The sequence below is a fragment of the Xiphophorus hellerii genome, chromosome 13 (assembly GCF_003331165.1).
Source record: "Xiphophorus hellerii strain 12219 chromosome 13, Xiphophorus_hellerii-4.1, whole genome shotgun sequence".
In the NCBI taxonomy this organism is placed as follows: Eukaryota; Metazoa; Chordata; class Actinopteri; order Cyprinodontiformes; family Poeciliidae; genus Xiphophorus; species Xiphophorus hellerii.
The window spans coordinates 26,731,754-26,749,494 of record NC_045684.1 but is presented as its reverse complement, the minus strand read 5'-3'; the positions used below and the strand labels follow the sequence as shown (position 1 = coordinate 26,749,494).

The 17,741-nt window shown below is 38.9% G+C and overlaps 3 protein-coding genes across 5 annotated transcripts in view; 1 reads left to right on the top strand and 2 right to left on the bottom strand.

The window, feature by feature from the left end:
• col28a1a (collagen, type XXVIII, alpha 1a) overlaps nucleotides 1-7,335 on the bottom strand; it is a 36,333-nt gene extending 28,998 nt beyond the window's left edge. Inside the window, exons 1-3 of the mRNA XM_032581504.1 lie at nucleotides 7,284-7,335; nucleotides 7,158-7,181; nucleotides 966-1,100 (exon numbers count right to left, since the gene is read on the bottom strand). Of these exons, the coding sequence (XP_032437395.1) occupies nucleotides 966-1,100; nucleotides 7,158-7,181; nucleotides 7,284-7,335 (211 nt within the window). The remainder of the gene's footprint in view (nucleotides 1-965; nucleotides 1,101-7,157; nucleotides 7,182-7,283) is intronic.
• A 2,977-nt stretch (nucleotides 7,336-10,312) lies between these two features.
• On the bottom strand, nucleotides 10,313-11,463 carry rpa3 (replication protein A3). The gene is made up of 4 exons (XM_032580638.1): nucleotides 11,272-11,463; nucleotides 11,087-11,161; nucleotides 10,593-10,704; nucleotides 10,313-10,506 (listed from the first exon to the last, which is right to left on the bottom strand). Exons 1-4 carry the CDS (start codon nucleotides 11,368-11,370, stop codon nucleotides 10,424-10,426), a joined length of 369 nt encoding a protein of 122 aa, XP_032436529.1. The 5' UTR covers nucleotides 11,371-11,463; the 3' UTR covers nucleotides 10,313-10,423.
• Nucleotides 11,464-11,609: 146 nt separating this feature from the next.
• Nucleotides 11,610-17,440, top strand: umad1 (UBAP1-MVB12-associated (UMA) domain containing 1). 3 transcript variants are annotated; one of them, XM_032580637.1, is made up of 4 exons: nucleotides 11,610-11,933; nucleotides 12,030-12,117; nucleotides 13,753-13,838; nucleotides 15,359-17,440. In XM_032580637.1, exons 2-4 carry the CDS (start codon nucleotides 12,036-12,038, stop codon nucleotides 15,632-15,634), a joined length of 444 nt encoding a protein of 147 aa, XP_032436528.1. In that variant the 5' UTR covers nucleotides 11,610-11,933; nucleotides 12,030-12,035; the 3' UTR covers nucleotides 15,635-17,440. The 3 variants fall into 3 exon arrangements, with proteins under 3 accessions (XP_032436528.1, XP_032436527.1, XP_032436525.1); XM_032580636.1 differs by having other exon boundaries at nucleotides 11,610-11,950; XM_032580634.1 differs by having other exon boundaries at nucleotides 11,612-11,892.
• Nucleotides 17,441-17,741: the final 301 nt, after the last annotated feature.

The following is a 17,741-nucleotide window of genomic DNA, read 5'->3' as shown; positions in this document are numbered from 1 at the left end:
CTGAGTCCACCTACTCTGTAGAGGAAGGCCATCTCAATGCTGGCATGTGGGATCTCAGTCTTATAGTCATGGTCCATATGTTACGGTCACTTATAACGAGATGCTAAGATACCTGAACTCTCCTGTTTGAGGTAAAGACTTAACCCTGATCTAGATAAAGCAATTCAACTCCTTCCATTTTTGAATACAGAGTTAGACTCAGGACACCTGGCTACTTCACACTTGGATGTGGACTGAACCAGTGCACACGGAAGGTCCTCATCTCAATTCACCAAAAGAGCTACATAATGTTCAAAAACAAAGATGAGACGGAGGCTTCCAAACCAGATGCTCTTCTATCCCAGGAACAACACAAGCAGTAAGAGCCGTAACTGTGTGATGTCTCTTTAAGACAACCTAAGCTGCAGCTGGTGATGTTATTTGTATGCATCACTACTCCACTGTCAAGAGCGTGGGAGAAACGTGCTGCAGATGGACTCATGGTCTGAGACTGACCTTTACATTTTACAGATTGTTTGGACTCTGCTTATTTCATGTCTGACAATACAGCAGCCATTCAACCAGGCTTTTTAATGTTGCTGAAGAGTGTCCTTATTAAAGGACAAACACTGTGAAATTCCCATTACCAGTGTGGTTGTGAGGTTTTGACTGTCCTGATGATTGTCTGCTGCCTCTTCACCACCACTGAACATAACCCAGGAGTTGCAATAACCTGAGGGAATCCTCAGGGGAATCCAGCGTTCACTGAGAACAAGCTCCACTAGAATGTGAACTCAGTTCTTAAAGCCACCTAGTACTTCACACTCCCTCAACAGTCCACATAGAATACCTCAAGGGACATGGTCACAAACATTTTCTAGATACATAAAACACCACACTACCCAACCTCCTAGCCTTAAGCCTTAATAAACTTTCACTGCCTTCACAAAGAGATACTCTTAAAAGATCAGTTGCACAGCACTCACGTTTGGCCTTGTATGTGACAACCTGGTTGTCTCTCTGAGCTTTCCTCCTTTTGTTTTGGCATTTGATTGGACATGACAGCACCAGAATGAGCGCAAAAATCTTCACAAGCTCCAGCACATTCATTGTAGAGTGAGCTGCAGAGAGAGAAAAATGCAGAGATGTATTTAGTGAGAAGCTGTGGCAGGTAGCAAAGATGCAGTAATTTGGTGTGAACACATGAGGGAGACGTGAGTATCCAAACTGCATACAGATTTACCTCTGGATATAATTTCACACCCTGATAGTTATCCTACACTGCATCTGTCTATGAAACTATAGACTTCATGCCCACTTTTTCCATAGTGTGTGCTGTGCTAGAACAGTGAATTCAAAGCTACGGTCCAGTGCATTCACATTTACAGAATTTGCTTCTGGTCTTCATTTTTCTGAAACAGCTAAATTGCTCTGATGTGATTTTATGATGCATAACTCCAAGTAGTCTTCTTGCCCTCCATCACAACCAGAATTCCCAATAACACTGTTATTGGGAATTCTGTATCTCTCCTATTGTTATTATTTGATTGTTATATAAATGATTGTGTCTGCTTTGTGGAAAATAGTTCCTCTCCATGGGCAACTGTGCTTTCTAGTCATTTCTGTCTTGTTCTCTGTGTCAGCCTTGCTTATGTGTTCATATAAAAGTAAAAAATAAAATAAAATAATAAAAGTGTCTTGTTTTACAACAGTGAAATAAAAATGTTCTGCTGCAAATATAGAGCATGAAATGGTATTAACAAAAGTGATAGGAAATAAATGCACTTTTACCTGTTTGTTCATAAAAAGAAGCACCAGGTTAATCCATGAGTGAGAAGAAGCAGCAGTTCTGCCTGGGAGGGACAAGTTGCAGTGACTGGGTCAGACTTGGATTCAGAATCGAAATAGAGGCAAGACTCACAGCTACTTCCTGTTGTTGCCTTCACAATAAAGTTTTAGTTGCTTCATTTATTTGTGTTAATTTTGAATTTATTTTACAGAAGTTCTTAATTTCAACATTAAACTGCAATTCTTTTTATTATATATGTGATTGTATGCCCAGAGTTACACAAACATTTTTCTTTCTTAAAAAAACAAAACAAAAACAAAGATGTGTAGCTTACAATGTTGATCTTATAAAGAGCTAACCACTGGACAGCTAGGCTCACACAGTGTGTGAACACATCACACACTGTGTGAGGGGAATAGGATAACTACTGTCACATTGTATGACTGAATATGCTAGACTGCACTGACTGGTTTGGAGAGGTCCAGCAAACAGCAATCCAATAATGAGTGGATAGCAAATTATGGCTCCTTTTTAGATTCAGATGCTGAAAACAGGGAGAGAAGGATAGGAGATGAGACTGTATGTACAGGAAGAATGCATGGCAAGACAAGAATCATGTCTGTCACAGTAGCTGTCAAACTGCACAAGGTTTTCAGAAAATTAAGAACACGGATTGATTATTTTTTAGATTGTACTAAAACACAACTAAAAACATTCAAGAATTCAGCAAACAAGTGACAGCCATTATCAACAAAAGGATAAAACATGGAACAGTGAAGAACATTTCCAGAAATGGCTGGCACACCAAAAGTACTCTAAGAGCTCACCGCTGACTCATCCAGGAGAACCCAGAACAAAAGTCTGGTTCAACTGTGTGACTGTTGGCCATCTTGGACAACCAGTTATTAAGTTTAGGGAAAATTATGTTTCAAATAGGGCCAGGCTGGTTTGGATGCTCTTTTTTTCCTTTGATATACAGAATGAATCTTAAAAACAACTTTTATATTCATATTTGTCTGATTTTAATACTTGTTTCATAATATGAAATAATTTAAGTGTGGCAGAAAAAAGAAGAAATCTTGGACCAGTTTTCCTCCCATCTGCCTGAGAGAACATTCTGTATCATGACAGATTCTCCTCTGACTCTGTTCCTCTAACCCATGATTATTATCTTCTAATATCCTTCATCTTGCTAGAATGATTAAGTATTTTCTGATATTTCCTATCACATATATGCTGATGACATCCAACTGTGTTTATCTTCAAAACAGCATCAGGTGGACAGGCTGTTCTTTGTCCTATGTTTATCTCAGGCCAGTGACTGGCTCTGGCAGCTGATGCTGTACACTCTACACTGGCTCTAAATGGATGTTAGAATTACAGTTTTTGTTCTCACCTACAGGACTGCAAAATTTCAGATTTTAAACAAACATTCTGCTGCTCATGGCCTTCCATCCCAAATCCAGAGTCTTCTCATTGTTTTGTGTACTTAGTTAAAAACTAAGGGGGCAGGCTCACTTTCTGATCTTGTTTTCAAGTTAAGACATTTTTGTGACTTTTGTTTCTGTGAAAAGTGCTTTAGAAATAAATCTTAATTATTTACTTTAAAAATGAGACACTTCTCTTGAACACTTGAACAAATGTATTGATTGACTGAACAGTAGAGCCTGAATGTTGACCAGCATCCTTGGGTATAGGGAAACATGCTTGATTCCTGGCCGGGAGGAAGAACAGGTCGACTTTAGATGTTTCGAGTCTAATCTTTATGGAGTCGTGTTCGGAGAGGCAACTGGAGAATGTTGAGCTGATGTAAGAAGCTGTACCTGGGGGATGACAGTATGCACAGTTTCTATTAGCTGCTCCCATATTTCAAACAGACAGGCTCAGTTAGGATTCATGCCCAACTTCTGACATAAATCAATGCTCAGTCTGTGAACTGCCTCAGAAGCTCCTGAGGAAAAAATATCAAATTTAATCAAAATTTTAAAGGTTATTGGGGGGAAAAGAAAAAAAAAACAGTTGATTCCTGCTCACCTTTTGTTTTAAAAGAACTTGTCAATATGCTCTGATTGAGGAATAAACTGATCTCAAACACACTGGTCAGGGTAAAATTCAGGATTTCATTCAATTATTTGCAGGCAAACGTTTGTTTAATACTTAAGATCAGGCAGATTTGCCAGTGGAACTGGCCTCACTTGAACCAATCAGATAACACCTTACTTCTCCTTACACTTGTTACCCATTTCTAATCAGCTATCTGTTCCTTGTTCAGTAATTAAACTCTCCAGCTTATATACTGCCCATGCTCAGCCACGCCTTGCTGGTTCCTCTTGTGTTTCTCCTGGAGTTCTGGTTTTGCTCTGGGTTGGCTCCCTGCCTTCACTGTGGCTTTTGTAAGTTTTTCTGTTCATTTTTCACTAAACTCGAAGAATCTGCACTACATCTCCACTTGCTGCATTTGGATCCATTTTGATTATTTTAAGTTGACCTTATGGGGATTTTAAATTCTGAGAGCTCTGGTAGAAGAGAGAGACAGCTTCCTGTTTTAGATCAGGCCCTGTATTCATCAGGGCACAGCTGGATGACTCTGCACATTTCCATTTTAGAAACATTGTTCCCAAAAAGTAAGTTTTCTGCACATCTGTAAAGCTGAATTGAGAAGGCCTTCAACATTACATCACATACACATCAGTAAATTGTTCCCACATGTCCTCTTGCAATCTTTTTGAAACTGTTGTTAGTTTTTATTTCATGTCAAAGTCCCTTTGAATCAATCAAAATATTATTGGAATGTTAATTTATTTCAGGAACTCCATCACTGAGTAAAACACATTATATAGATTAATTACACAGACTGGTGTTTTTAAGGCTTTATTACTGTTAATTATGGCGATTTTCCACTTCCTGTGAATGAAAACATGACATTTAGGATCAGAACATTACAAGAGACGTATTTCAGGTTCATTTCAAAAAGTGTAGAGACAAAGTTCTGGTATGGCATCCAGGAACTGAGTTTCAGAAAAAAGCAACAACAACAAAAAAAAAACTCATTTGGGATGGAATGATGACCTAGCACTTAGCTAGTTAACAGAGTTTATGTGTCAGGATCTGTGTTTTCTGTGTTCATTTAGAGTTTTTTGTGTCCTTGCGTCTCTTCGTTGTCCTGTCCTCCCCTTGATTGTTCCCAGGTGTGTCTCGTTCTGTCATTACCCTCCCATGTATTTAACTCCACCTGTGTTCCTTGTTCCTCGTCGGGTCCTCGTCAATGTTAGCTTCTTCGTCGTCTGTGTTTCCATGTGCCTGCTGTTCGTTGTATGGACTGTGCTTCTTCATTAAAATCACCATATTCCTCATACCTGGGTCCGCTGCATCTGCCTCACCACTCTCCTCACACCGCTTCATGACATTATGTGGAGAGCAGCAAGTCTTCCAGACCCCTAGAAGTTCAGCTCTCCCCTAATTTGTTTACACCACTGCCATGGCAAAAGTGACAGATATACTGGATATCTGTCACAGCTGTATTTTTCCACGCTAAGTGTCTATTGAAGTCATAAATATACTTGAAGATGGTGGATGCATAATGAAAAGTCAAAAGAGGAAGGCTGGTACTGAAAAGCTAAGCAAAAGAAAAAAAGGGGAAAATCTCCATGCATATGAAACATTACCACAGCAGTGAGAGCCAAAGGTTGAGTGATAATAATGCACCAAAGCGTGAATATGAACAACACAAAAACTTAAAACAGATATTAACTGTGGCTCCAATTAACTATATCACATACAAACAATGCTTTATTTTTAACATTAAGATAAATATAATCGGAGTGAAATCCCTTTCTGGTACTTAGCATAGTAATTTAGCCAACTTCTAATTAATGTAGTTGCTAACACCAAGACATACGACAGACTAAATAACATTTGTTTGCACAAATAGTGCATTTTTCATATATTTGACAGGGAGTTTTCCTGTATGTATATATAAAGATGTATTATTTATGTTTCAGTTTGAGCAAATTACATTACGCCCATTTCATAAAGATTGACACACCTCTTACCTAAAATCTAAAACTTAGCACAGATATAGAGTCTTTATGAACTTACTGAAATCATGAGCTGCCACTCCCTGAGGCCCTTCAGCCTGGTTCCATGATCACAGCTTCATGTCCATCCAACAGCCTCACTAATAGGTTCCCATGTGTTAGACATGTAATTGACTTTTGGACTGGCGAGTTCATGTCCTTTTAGGATAACCGGTGTGCAGATTGGTATGCTGATTATGAACTAATAACCTGTGAAGGAATAGTAAAAAGCTAAAGGCAGACAGATTTACAGGATTCCTGTAAATCCTGTACAGGGGATTCTGTACAGTTATTGAGGTCATAATGAAGGTTTATGAGGAGAAGTGAACTGAAGCTAGACCATCCAGTGCATCATAGTAAAGGAACTTCATAATGACTGATGATGAGCTCGACCCCCTGACAAGTGAAACCGATAAACTCAGAGATGTAGTGATGGATTGGAAAGATAATTGCTCTTAAATCCTAAACAGCATTTTGTCCAGTTAGATAGAGGTCATCAATGCATTAATATAATTCTTTTTTGACAGTTTCAGGAGTGCCAGTTCCTAAAACCCGCTATAAAACATGCCTCATTCTGCCCTAAAGAATTTCACTGTACAGATTTTAAACAAACAACCTTGGTAAAAAAAAATAAAAAAAATAAAAATAAGCTCAACAAAAACTCTGAGCATAAATTTATCCAGTCCTAAAACCCCAAATTCATTTTTAAAATAAATAAAAAGATTTTAGTTCAGAAATTTGGACCTAATGAACAGTGCATCCATATCTGCACCCACTACTTGGTAGCATGTCCTTCCAGACTTTGGTTCTGCTGACGTGTCATGGTGATCTCCATCTCATCTGTTGTTGGGTCTGGTGTCTTTCATCTTCCTCTGACGATGTGAGGCCAGTATGCTAATGACGTCATGGTTCTTAAAACTGGTCCTTTTGCCAGGGTGACCTGGTACCAAATTCTGATGGAAACTCATCATGGCCTTGAAGACTGGCAGCAGAGGGAAGCATGAAGGACTTTAAAATGTCCTAGCAGATGGCTGCTCTCACTTTGGATTTGATGAAGTACAGAGGAGAAACATCCATAGGCAACATGAATCTTGAAAGCATCACAGACTGTAGAGGCATCTCACTGGCCCACGTTGGATAATATGCCTCTCCACTCGCCCGTCATTCTCTGGGACCACTGAGTAACACCTCAGTCTCTTTTCTCATTGGCCCCAGTAAGTCACTTCTGATGTTGATTCTGGCCAAATGTTGCTGCTACTTTATCCAGATGAACTGAGAACTGCTCAGAAAGCAGAGATGTTTCCATGACTCACCATGGTAGATGGAGGTGATAGCATCTGTGAATGGAGGCAGATGGAGCAGATGCAGCAACATAAACAGCAATGTCTCAACGTGCAGAGACACAGCAGCTGCCTTCCTCCAGGCTACGGCTCTCTCACCCAGCCCACCACTCAGCAGGGACACACTCAAGGCTTTGACAGCAGTTGACATTCTCACCCTGACTTTTCAAAAAACACATCCACACAGCCATACGTTAGGGAACGCTAAAGCGTTATGTCATTCCCAGCTTGATTTGTGTCAGCATTGTAAATTTAACTGTCAAGATAAAAATGAATAACATTTAGAAAATTGCAGCAATATTCATTTCATTTATTTCCTGTGCCTTGCAGAAGTATTCATACCTTCAGCCTTTTTTCATTCTTTTGGTTACAAACATTTGAGTGTATTTTAGGACAATGATGTGATAGACCAACACAAAATGAATGAATGAGTGAATCAATCAATCAATAAAAATGATACTTTCTTCTTTGAATTATAGATCAGTATGTCAGGTTTATTAGACATGTATTGCCTGTTACAGCCAGTTTTCAAGTACTGCCAGGGTTTTTCAATTGAATTTAAGTCTGAACTTTGACTGGGCCATTCTGATAGATGAATATACTTTGAGTTAAACGTTCCATTGTCGCTCTGACTGTATGTTTGGGTTCGTCGTCCTCCTGGAAGGAGAACCTCTTCCCCAGGGCCCCCTGGCTGCTTCTGTGATTTATGCTCCTCCATTTATGTTTCCTTCCACTTCAGTTGTATGCTGCTTTGTGTTGGTAAATTATTCATAAAACCCCCAATAAAATACAAAGAATTTTGTGGTTGAAATGTGTAAATGTTCAAGAGAAATAATTTCATTTGCAAGCGATGGTGTCTAAGCTGTAACAGAGTAGGATTGTGTAAGCTGTGGAGCGGGTTACTTGTTAACGCTGTAACTTTGTAACAACAGATTCAAAAACCAGCAACTTTCTTTCTGCACGAGTCTGGATGTTATTCCAATGCTCCTGCTGTCTCCCAATGCTTAAAACTGTAAACGACTGTATGGATGATTGTTTATCCACCTCTACCCTGTGATAGAGGTGCAAGATGTACCACCTTCTACATGTTGGTCAGTGAGAATAGGCACCAGCCCTAATATTTGCCCAGGGACTTGTCAAGGGGAAGAGGGATGCTTCCCCTTGACAAGGGGAAGCATCCCCAATTTACTTACGAAATTAGAGTCCCTAATTTCGTAAGTAAATTAGGGACCTATGGTCATATACTTCTACGGTTCCACTTTGCCTGACCAAAGATAATCATTACTAAGTAATCAGACTTGTGTAAAATAAACGAAGTCAGTGTGTAATATAAACATCTAAAGCAAACACCCTGTACAAATCAAACACATTTGTGACATAAACTGTTTTATGGGTGATTATGTGAGAAGTATTTGCAGAACACACTTGTATGTTGTTGTTCATCAATTTAAAAGCATACATAGCACATTTTAATTTTAGGTGGGGATGAATGCAGCATAATGCAGATTTACAGAGGGTCCCGTCCATACTTGCTGTACACTGGACCAGATAAAGCAAACAGTGTTCATCTTCAGGCCTGATCTTTACATTTCTGTGTTCCAAATAACAGAGAGGTTCTTCTGTTAAGTTATTCCCTCCATTTCCTTGTTCCCATTTTCTAATATAATCACCATTAAGTCAGGAAGCTCTGATGACGTGTTCTGTTCTTTTGGCGATGGTAGAAGTTTGTCCTGCAATTGGTGGCTTGCCAGTTTGATCCCTACTCCATCCTTGCCTTGGGGCAAGACACTTCACCTTCTGAAGGTTGCTGTTTTATCGAAGGGCAATTTTGTTTACAGAGACTTTAGTGCCTATTTCATTTGCTTCATTTATTTTGGATGTTTAATATGTCTTCCAGTTCCAGTGTTAATGTTGATTAAAAATCAAACTTATTGGGGTGCTGGGGTGGCGCAGGGTCAAAGCACAACCCAAGTATGGAGGCCTTACTCCTCGTGGCGGTAGTTGCAGGTTCGATTCCCGGCCTGGCGACATTTGCCACACATCTTCCCCTTCTCTCATTACCCTCTTTCCTGTCAGACTACTTTCAAATAACGGCCACTAGAACTAACAAAACCTTAAAAAAGAAATTAAACTTATTGATCTTTGAGAGGATGTACTTGCATTTTTATACCACTATATTCCTTGAAAATGATCTGAAAACAGCATTATCATTTATCCAGCAAAATTTGATATTGTGACAGGCCTAATGATAATGCAATAATACAAAGTAATATTCCAAAACATAATTCACATATTTGCTGTTATACAGTAAGTCTGTCCTTACTGATATATGATGTAGACGTATTTAAAACCGACTTTACAGTTTATGATAAAATTAGCGTCAATTGGTTGTGATACACTGGCATCCTGCACACAATGGGCCCATTTTCTCACCAGCAGATCTGTGCTGGTGAGAGCAGTTCTAGGTCTGCAGGTGGTCCATCCTGTCTTTATGTACAGATAATGAACTGATCAGAGCTCCGAGATGTTCTAGAACATCTTTAAACTTCTCCATCACTTGACCACCTGACCTGAATTCTGGGTTTCCATGATGCCGTTTGTTCTCTAATAAACCTCATAGCAGGAGAACTTAAATACTAAATCATACCACTTTTCAGACTACTTTGGATAAAATGTATGTTATGCTTCATTTTCATACTTACGCAGAATATTGTGCTGCACCATCACATCAAACACATCCTATTTTATTTGTTTAATTTATTTTGGATGTTTAAAATGTCTTCCAGTTCCAGTGGGGGTTTTTTTATATATATATTTTTTGTACCCCGCCAGGGGGTCTTTTTGTGGCCTCTAGTGTCCCTTATTTTTTGAAAGTAGGCTGACAGGAAAGGGGGGAAGACATGCGGCAAATGTCGCCGGGTCTGGGAGTCGAACCCGCGACGGCTGCGTCGAGGACTCAAGGCCTCCAAACATGGGTCGCGCTAACCACTACGCCACCAGGGCACGCCCCCAGGTCCAGTGTTAATGTTGAACATAAACTGTGTTCAACACAGGACAAAATGTGAAAATGCCCCAGTGGTGTACACACTCTACATAGGTTAGAGGTACTTCACAAATAATAAAAACTGTCACCATTTGTTGCATTTATATACATTTTACTGCAGAAGGTTTTGTACAATCATCATCTTCCAACACAAAGACAAAAAAGAAAAACTATTTTCTCATACTCATACTCTTCTTCATCCGCTTGCAGCCACCTGGAAAGGGTAGTGCTGGGGAAAGTCATGAATGACCTTCAGTGCTTCATTGTACAGCTCTAAATCTGTCAGACAGAAACATCGGGTCATTAGTAAGCATTGCTCGGACACTCTGCAGTACAGCTGTGTTCTTCAGTCAGATGGGCCGTACCAAAGGGAACCCCCTTGTCCTCTCTCAGCAGGTTGTATGTGCTGGCCATTATTTCTCCTTTGTTCGACACCATTCCTATAACCTCCACAATTCCACTCAGCTCCTCTTCAAGCTGAAAAAGAAATGAATATTAAGAGTGCAACTCATTTTACACCTTGTTGTAAAACAAACCATTTGATATCCATATACCTAACCATTAGGTATTGGTTGAATATTTAGGTTTTTATAATGAGCTTCAATGATAAGTGATTAAAAATTCACAAAATATTTCCATCTATTCTGGTACTGATTCTTGATTGGAATCAATACTGACTCTTAAAAAGAGAAATTGCAACCCCTGATCCACCCAGCATAACCCTGGGGGGCCGCCTGCTGGTAGATGTTAGATAGTTTTTTATTAGAGTCATAGTCAAATTATTTCCGTACATAGAATGTCACTTTAAATCATCAATTGAACAGCATTTAAACAGCACGAGTGTTTGAGATGTACTTACAGGTTCGTTTAGTTCCACTGTTGCAGTCTTTCCCTCTCCATCCATCACAGTGAACATTTTCCCAGTGGGATGAACCTAAAGCAGAACGCAGCCTCAGTGTTAGACAGTAAAATGCATGAATGTTATCAACACCTCTAACTGTGTGAAACTCCACTTTCACTCATTGTCTTGCACACCACTCTGACCTTTTCAACACGCCCGACGAAGCAGATGGCTCGGCTGATGAACTGCGAAAGCATGGAGCAGTTTATTCTCGGTTTTGGGACGTCCAGTATACCTGCCATTTTCGCGGGTTGCTGCTGCGACGTTGTTCAATGAGGAGATGAGACAAGAAGTCGCGGGAAGCTTCGTGTTGCTTGTATTTTTTCGCTACGTTAGCCCGCGCGGGCGGTGCGTGTACAGTCAGCATTGAGTGCCCTGAAGAGGCTTGTAGTAAACGTTTACATGTCGACAAAAACGAGCGCCTCCAACCATTTTTACGACACATCCGTTGTGTTCCAGGATCTGAATCCCTAGAAACAATAAACAGTTCCGCTGAATGTCTCGAGCAGATTCATTTGTAACAGAACTACAGGTGTTATTATTAGTTTCCTTCGACAGACGGAGCAGGTAGAAGTCAGCCATAGAACCAAAATAACACATCACGGAGGTTATTGCAGAAAGTGCTGACGGAAGGTAGTTTGATCTGTAGAGTCGGTAGCTTCACGTCAAGGAAGAATAATATTAGAGCTCTTAAAGAAGTTAACGTTCAGAGGAGCCATGATGAATTGACTGTCAGCGTTCTGTCGACTTCAGGAGGCTCATCAGTAAGGGCGACATTACGAAAACATTAAAACGACCGGGAGAAGTTAAGCCTTTATATTGGTACCATTAACTGTGTAAAGCTGTCTTCAGTTGACGTAGCGTTTAAAACTAAATTCTTTTATTTTTTTGTCGATGAAAGGAAACCATGCTTCAGTTTTTGGGACTACGGAAGGACACCAAGAAGTCAACATCTGACAAGGAAGCGGATGGAGGCTTCGTCATTGTTGGTAAGAAGAAATGTTTAGTTTGTGGTAAAGGCAGACTGCAGCTACTAGGAGAGAATCCATTCAGGGGTTTTGGGTCAGTCACAGTCGGTGTTGTATTTATTATAGAAGTTCTGTTCGGCTTATTCATGTAGCATAAAATTACAACAAAAGTTCAGATCCGATGACCTTACAGTCCGTGTGTCACAACATATTTCATAGGACAGATAAAAATGTAACTTTAGAAAGCGACCAAGATGGGAGCATTTTGTAATCTCAAATTTTAGGATGAGTTTTCTCCCTCGAGTTCACATTAAAGTCTGTTAAAAGTTGACTCCAAAAATGTAATATTTTTTAAAACATTGACTGAAAACGTCCAGCAACAGCCCCTGACGAATGTCCTGTTTTGCAGTGATTATATTCTGAGTTCCATTACATCATATGATAGCTCTTTTACTTCATCTAGAGGTCATGATTATTGCTGCACAATATATTCTCATTATTAAAAGCAACTAGAGAATTTATTGTAACTTAAAGCAAAAATTCATGGGAGAGGAGCCCAACCATAGAGAAGTACATATACTTTTCAAAAGCCTGACATTTGTGTTTAAATCATTTGTTTTTGATTGGCCTACTGTGATATTCTATTGTTTTGAGATATTGAGTTTGGAAATATTTTACTCTGTGAAATGAATCTTTATAAAATGACTGTTTCACTTTCTCAGATGACTGTCAAGAAATACTGTACCTTTTAGCAACATGAAATATCTTTGAAATGTACTGATATATATGAAGATCAGGGCTAATAGGAAAATGAGAATGTTAGCCAACCAGGTCACTGGAATGTCCAGCTGGTCTCAGGTGTTTTCTAAGTAGGCAGTAAAAAATAAAAACTCCACAAATTTTCCTTTGTGGGTGTTAGTCATGTATGAGTACTATTGAACTGTTAATGATCCATTTTAGCTCTTAGACTGTTGTTGATGTAACACCATTTTGTTCTTGTTAAACCTCTGAGGAAGGCTCTCTTCTGGCTCACCCAGTGCCGTGTCACACTGTACCTGGAACGGAAAGGTCCAGCACTCTGCTCAACCTAAGAATAGACAGAGCACAGCTAAAAATACATCATACTGGAGACGATTTTTATTCCTGTCTCAAGATATCTGTAGCTCGTGAATTCACTGCCTGGCCAAGAAAAGAGTCGCCACCTAAGAAACATCACATTCTAATAAATTTGATCATGACAGATATTTGAATGTAAGTACTGAGGAGAATCAGCTGCAATATTCTTTTTTGATCTGGTGCTACAATGTAGCAGCAGCTTAAAAATGAGTTGTTAAGTGAATTCACAATATTCTTGGTATCATAATGAAAGGCCAAAGGTCAGTTGGGTTGGGCCAAAACTGAAGTTCATCAATTAAAACATTTTCAATTAGTTTCACTGGGAAACACTGGGAGCATGTAATGGTTGTAAGTCAGAGCAGTGTTTTATCAAACAGTCAGAATGTTCCAGGTTGTTTTTTTGTTTTTTTTTTTGATTTTTTTTTTCTTTGGCGTTATTCTCCCCAAAAGAGGAGATCAATCAGGAAAACATATGTGACCTTACATGACAGAAATACATTTATTCCAGAGTTTTTTCTGCATCTTTTCTTTGGTCTGAAGGAGAGACGACTGACGAACGAAGCCAGAGGGTTAGGACTGTAAACACTGGACAGCCTTCAACAAATGTCATAGTCCAGCCATCAAAGGTGAGCTTGTGGAGGTTTGTGCTTCTGTTCAGTTGTTCCTCTGAGACTCGGGGCCGGGTTTGCACCTCAGTTTTACAGTCACAGTAAAGTCATTTTGAACAGTTTGTCACTGTTATGGTAACTTTGTGATTTTGACATCAGTTATATGAGTGACCATGCCATCTTCATTTACGATGGTGATGATTCCTTTGTTCCACTTGCACAGCTGATCACATTCTGTGGTTCTGCCACCTGTTTCTCTCGGTCTGATGCTGTCAGGTTGATGCAGTCAGTTGTGTGGTGGGAGCAGTAACTTTGTTTTTCTAGGTTAACTGAATCATAAAATTACTTTTCTGAGCCGGTCTGCTGATGCTCTGGGTCTTTGAGCAGATGTGAAGAAAACCCACTGTGGTTCTACCTTCACTCTGCTTTGAGTCTGAGAATGACCTGAGGCAGGGACAGACATCAGTTCCAACAATCATGCAGTAGAAATGTAGCTCCATTCCAAATGAAATCATTTTAATCATGATTCCTTTATAAAAATGTTACAAATCAAAATAAATCTGATAGTCCATGTGTTCGATCCCATGGGGCGAAGCTCTTATTGCCCCACTTCATGTCCAGGGTGAAAAATCATGACCATTTTCAAATTATACACCAAATAATACAACAAATATCCATGGGATAGTTTTAGTTTTGCTCACTTTAAAACAGTGTACAGCTCATATGTTCTGGTAAATCTAACTCATGCAATTTATGCCATTCACATATTTTAGGTACTTCCTCATATAAAGTAATATTTTAAGTTTGGAAACTGATTTATGTTCTGATGTACACATTTTTAGGTTCTGCTTGTGCTCGGTGTATTAAGGAATTTCAGTAAAAATCACATTTTTATGCCTGGAAAATTCTAAGGTGGTCTGGAAGCCAAAAGAGTTTAAAAGAATCTCATTGTTTGTGTTTTTATGCATAAGAATTACATTTCTCAAACTGTTTGGTGTAGAATGATCCCTTCCAGGTTTATTAACATATTGAATGTTAGAATATTCTATAACTTTATACAACCAAAAATGCGAAATAGCTATTTATTTTGGTAAAATATGGTGATTTGGTTGATTTTAAAAAAGATGACAATGCAATTGTTGTTAGCATCTAGCCGTTAGTCTGACACTGTGCGTAGCAATATCGAAGCTTCCAAGCCTTGATAAAATCTACCAAGCTAAAACCTTTAAGGCAAATATCCAGAGTATGTTTGGCAAAATAGTAAATCACCAGACCCACAGAGAGAGGCTGCAGGCTGCATCATGATGGTCTCTATAGTTAGCATGCTGTAGATAGCTTTGAGATCTATGGCAACCCTTTGTAAAGGAGTGTTGTCAAATGTTGAATTTATCTTCATCTAACAAGCAGAGTATTATTTTTGTTGTGTTAAACTGCCAAACTGGGGTGCAACTACAGTTTTTGGATCATTTAATATCTGTCTGACTTTTCTGTACATTGTATGTGAATAGAAAAGTGAACATGCCCGTTTTACCTCACAGTTCCCCCATCCAGCTCCATCTCAAACAGCTGATGCAAATCCACCTCCAGCTTTACTTGATGTGGGACCAGCAGGCGGCCTTCAGTCTGTGGAAGTCACTTCAGCGCTGCCGGATCTTCTCGGAGATGTCCCCTTCACATTAGCCCCTCATGTCCTGGCCATGCAGGCCGGGTCCAGCATGGTCCCAGATGTCCTGCTGTCCAGAGACGTAAACTACAACTTGGCTAGTTTCCAGTATGACTTCACCTTAGAAAATTCTGTGCTCCACAACAGTTAGTCTGTTTGGGTTTTGACATCATTAGGAGCTCCCACTCTAGAGAAGTGGGCCCATTGGCTGATTTTGATAGTTCACAATTAAACTAATCTAAAAGGAAACTGATTAAAAAACTGATTAAACAGCTGCAGAGAACCGTATAGCTTTACCATTTTCTAGTTGGCTCCTTTTTTTCTTCTTTTTTAATCTGAAATGGGAAATAATTGATTCAGATTTCACACCATGTTACTGGAGAGAAGCCCAGTTTCTTTCAAAAGTTAAGTTACCTGGTAGCTCAGTGAAGAATAATTTATCATTTGGTCCTATTGTTAAGACACATCACCACCACTTTGTACAGCATATATCAGTGCTACTGTTGGTCATTTGTCCCAGGAAAAGTCCCATTTAATCCTCCTTTGGCTCCAGGTTTTTGTCTGATAAAAGATTTGACCCCGACTCATGTTTAGCAGTATGACAGTCTGATTATTGGTCCTGTTGTTACCAACATCCTTGTCAGGACAAGTTACAGGAAATGTTACAAGAAATGAGTTCAAGGTAGTGTTTGCATGTAGGTTAATTTTTAAGAATCAGATGAATAATATTGATGTGAAAGCTTTACTAATCTTATAATACCTTCTACATCTGTCACTTTGAAATGCTGTAAACAAACGGCTCAGAATCAGCCTTTTGTCCACATCTTTGAACTGTGGTAGCAAAACTATATCAGAGCTTAGCTGCAGTTAGACTCGCTTCAAAATAATCGCTATTATTGATGTTTCAACATTTATTTTTAAGTAGATACATTTACCTAGGTAACAGGTAAATGTATCTAATGTATAAACTGGAAAAACAAACAAATGTATAAATGGTGAAGAAATGAGTAAAAATCCTGTCAAACAAATCACTGGTAACAAAAACCTTACATTTACAGTGACAAACGTAGCAAAATGAAGGTTTGTTTCCCACTGATAACAGTCTTCACCCCTTTTTATTGCTCTCAATCAACATTTTTTCCTTCTATTCCATAATTTTCCATAATTTAGAGCCACTTGCAAGTTTGTCTGTGTATTTTTCTAGTGTATTTTTATGGCCTGCCTATTTTTAATAGAGGCGAATCAAATGCACATGCTATTAGTTCAGATTTTATTTAGGAGGCATGTGTTTTATCCCTGCAAAAGCTGCGATTCATGGCAGGATGGAGCGGAGGCCCACTGTGGAACAATATCATGATAGATCCCCCCTCACATCTCAGCACTTTTAACTTCAAGGTTCTTCTGCTTAAACTATTTTTTGAGATCCTTTTAATTGCTAGGTAATTTCATTTAAAGCAGAAATGCACTATAAAACTCTTTTGGTCTTCCTCTTTGTAATGTTATTCGCAAATGGAAAACAATAGGGGAAGCCAATGTGCAATACATAAAAATGAGGTGAATCTGTTTACTGGCTTTAATAGCAGTTGTGGCTAATTTACCATAAGAAGTAAATGACATGGCTAATAACCTGCTTAAATGTGTGGTTTTTCCAATGCGTTGTTGGCACCAAGTGGATTTGTTTGTGTCGGTTTCTACCTGAGTATTCACACTTGTTTGAATCAATCATGAATTTCAAGGTACATGCTAAAATACCAACCTTGTGTTCCTCAGTTGGAAACACTGTAGATGTAATGATAATGTATTTTTTTTCTTTGCCTTTGTTGTGTTTAGTGGTGTTTTTTAGTTAATGTTCTACGTTTAGCCATCGTTACCCAGCTTTTTTTTTTTTAATTGCTCCTCTACCACTTGTGCCTTTATCATACAGACCACCCAATAAAGTCTTTTTCATGTATCAATTTACATTGTAGGTTATTAAAATAATGTTAGTTTTGCAGAAACTATGGCTGATAAATATACCACCAGCATAAAATTACTTAACAAGGACGGGACCTTAATCAGATATCAGATCCAGAGGTGGGTAGAGTACCCAAAACCTGTACTTGGTTAAGAACACCACTACTTCAATACATTTTTACTCAGAGAGATTTCCATTTTATGATAACAATAATACTAATAATAATAGCAAACTGGCAATAGAAGAACCAGCGTGTCTGTGCTCAACTGTCTGACTGTACAACCAGAGATTTAAAGAAAAGTAT

Excerpts from the sequence above, each read along its gene's own strand:
- rpa3 (XM_032580638.1), bottom strand. The coding sequence starts at position 11,370 with ATGGCAGGTATACTGGACGTCCCAAAACCGAGAATAAACTGCTCCATG. Across the intron at positions 11,162-11,271 it reads TCGTCGGGCGTGTTGAAAAG|GTTCATCCCACTGGGAAAAT; the intron begins GTCAGAGTGGTG and ends GTTCTGCTTTAG. Across the intron at positions 10,705-11,086 it reads CAGTGGAACTAAACGAACCT|CTTGAAGAGGAGCTGAGTGG; the intron begins GTAAGTACATCT and ends TTTCTTTTTCAG.
- umad1 (XM_032580637.1), top strand. The coding sequence starts at position 12,036 with ATGCTTCAGTTTTTGGGACTACGGAAGGACACCAAGAAGTCAACATCT. Across the intron at positions 12,118-13,752 it reads TGGAGGCTTCGTCATTGTTG|GAGAGACGACTGACGAACGA; the intron begins GTAAGAAGAAAT and ends TTTGGTCTGAAG. Across the intron at positions 13,839-15,358 it reads TCATAGTCCAGCCATCAAAG|TTCCCCCATCCAGCTCCATC; the intron begins GTGAGCTTGTGG and ends TTTACCTCACAG.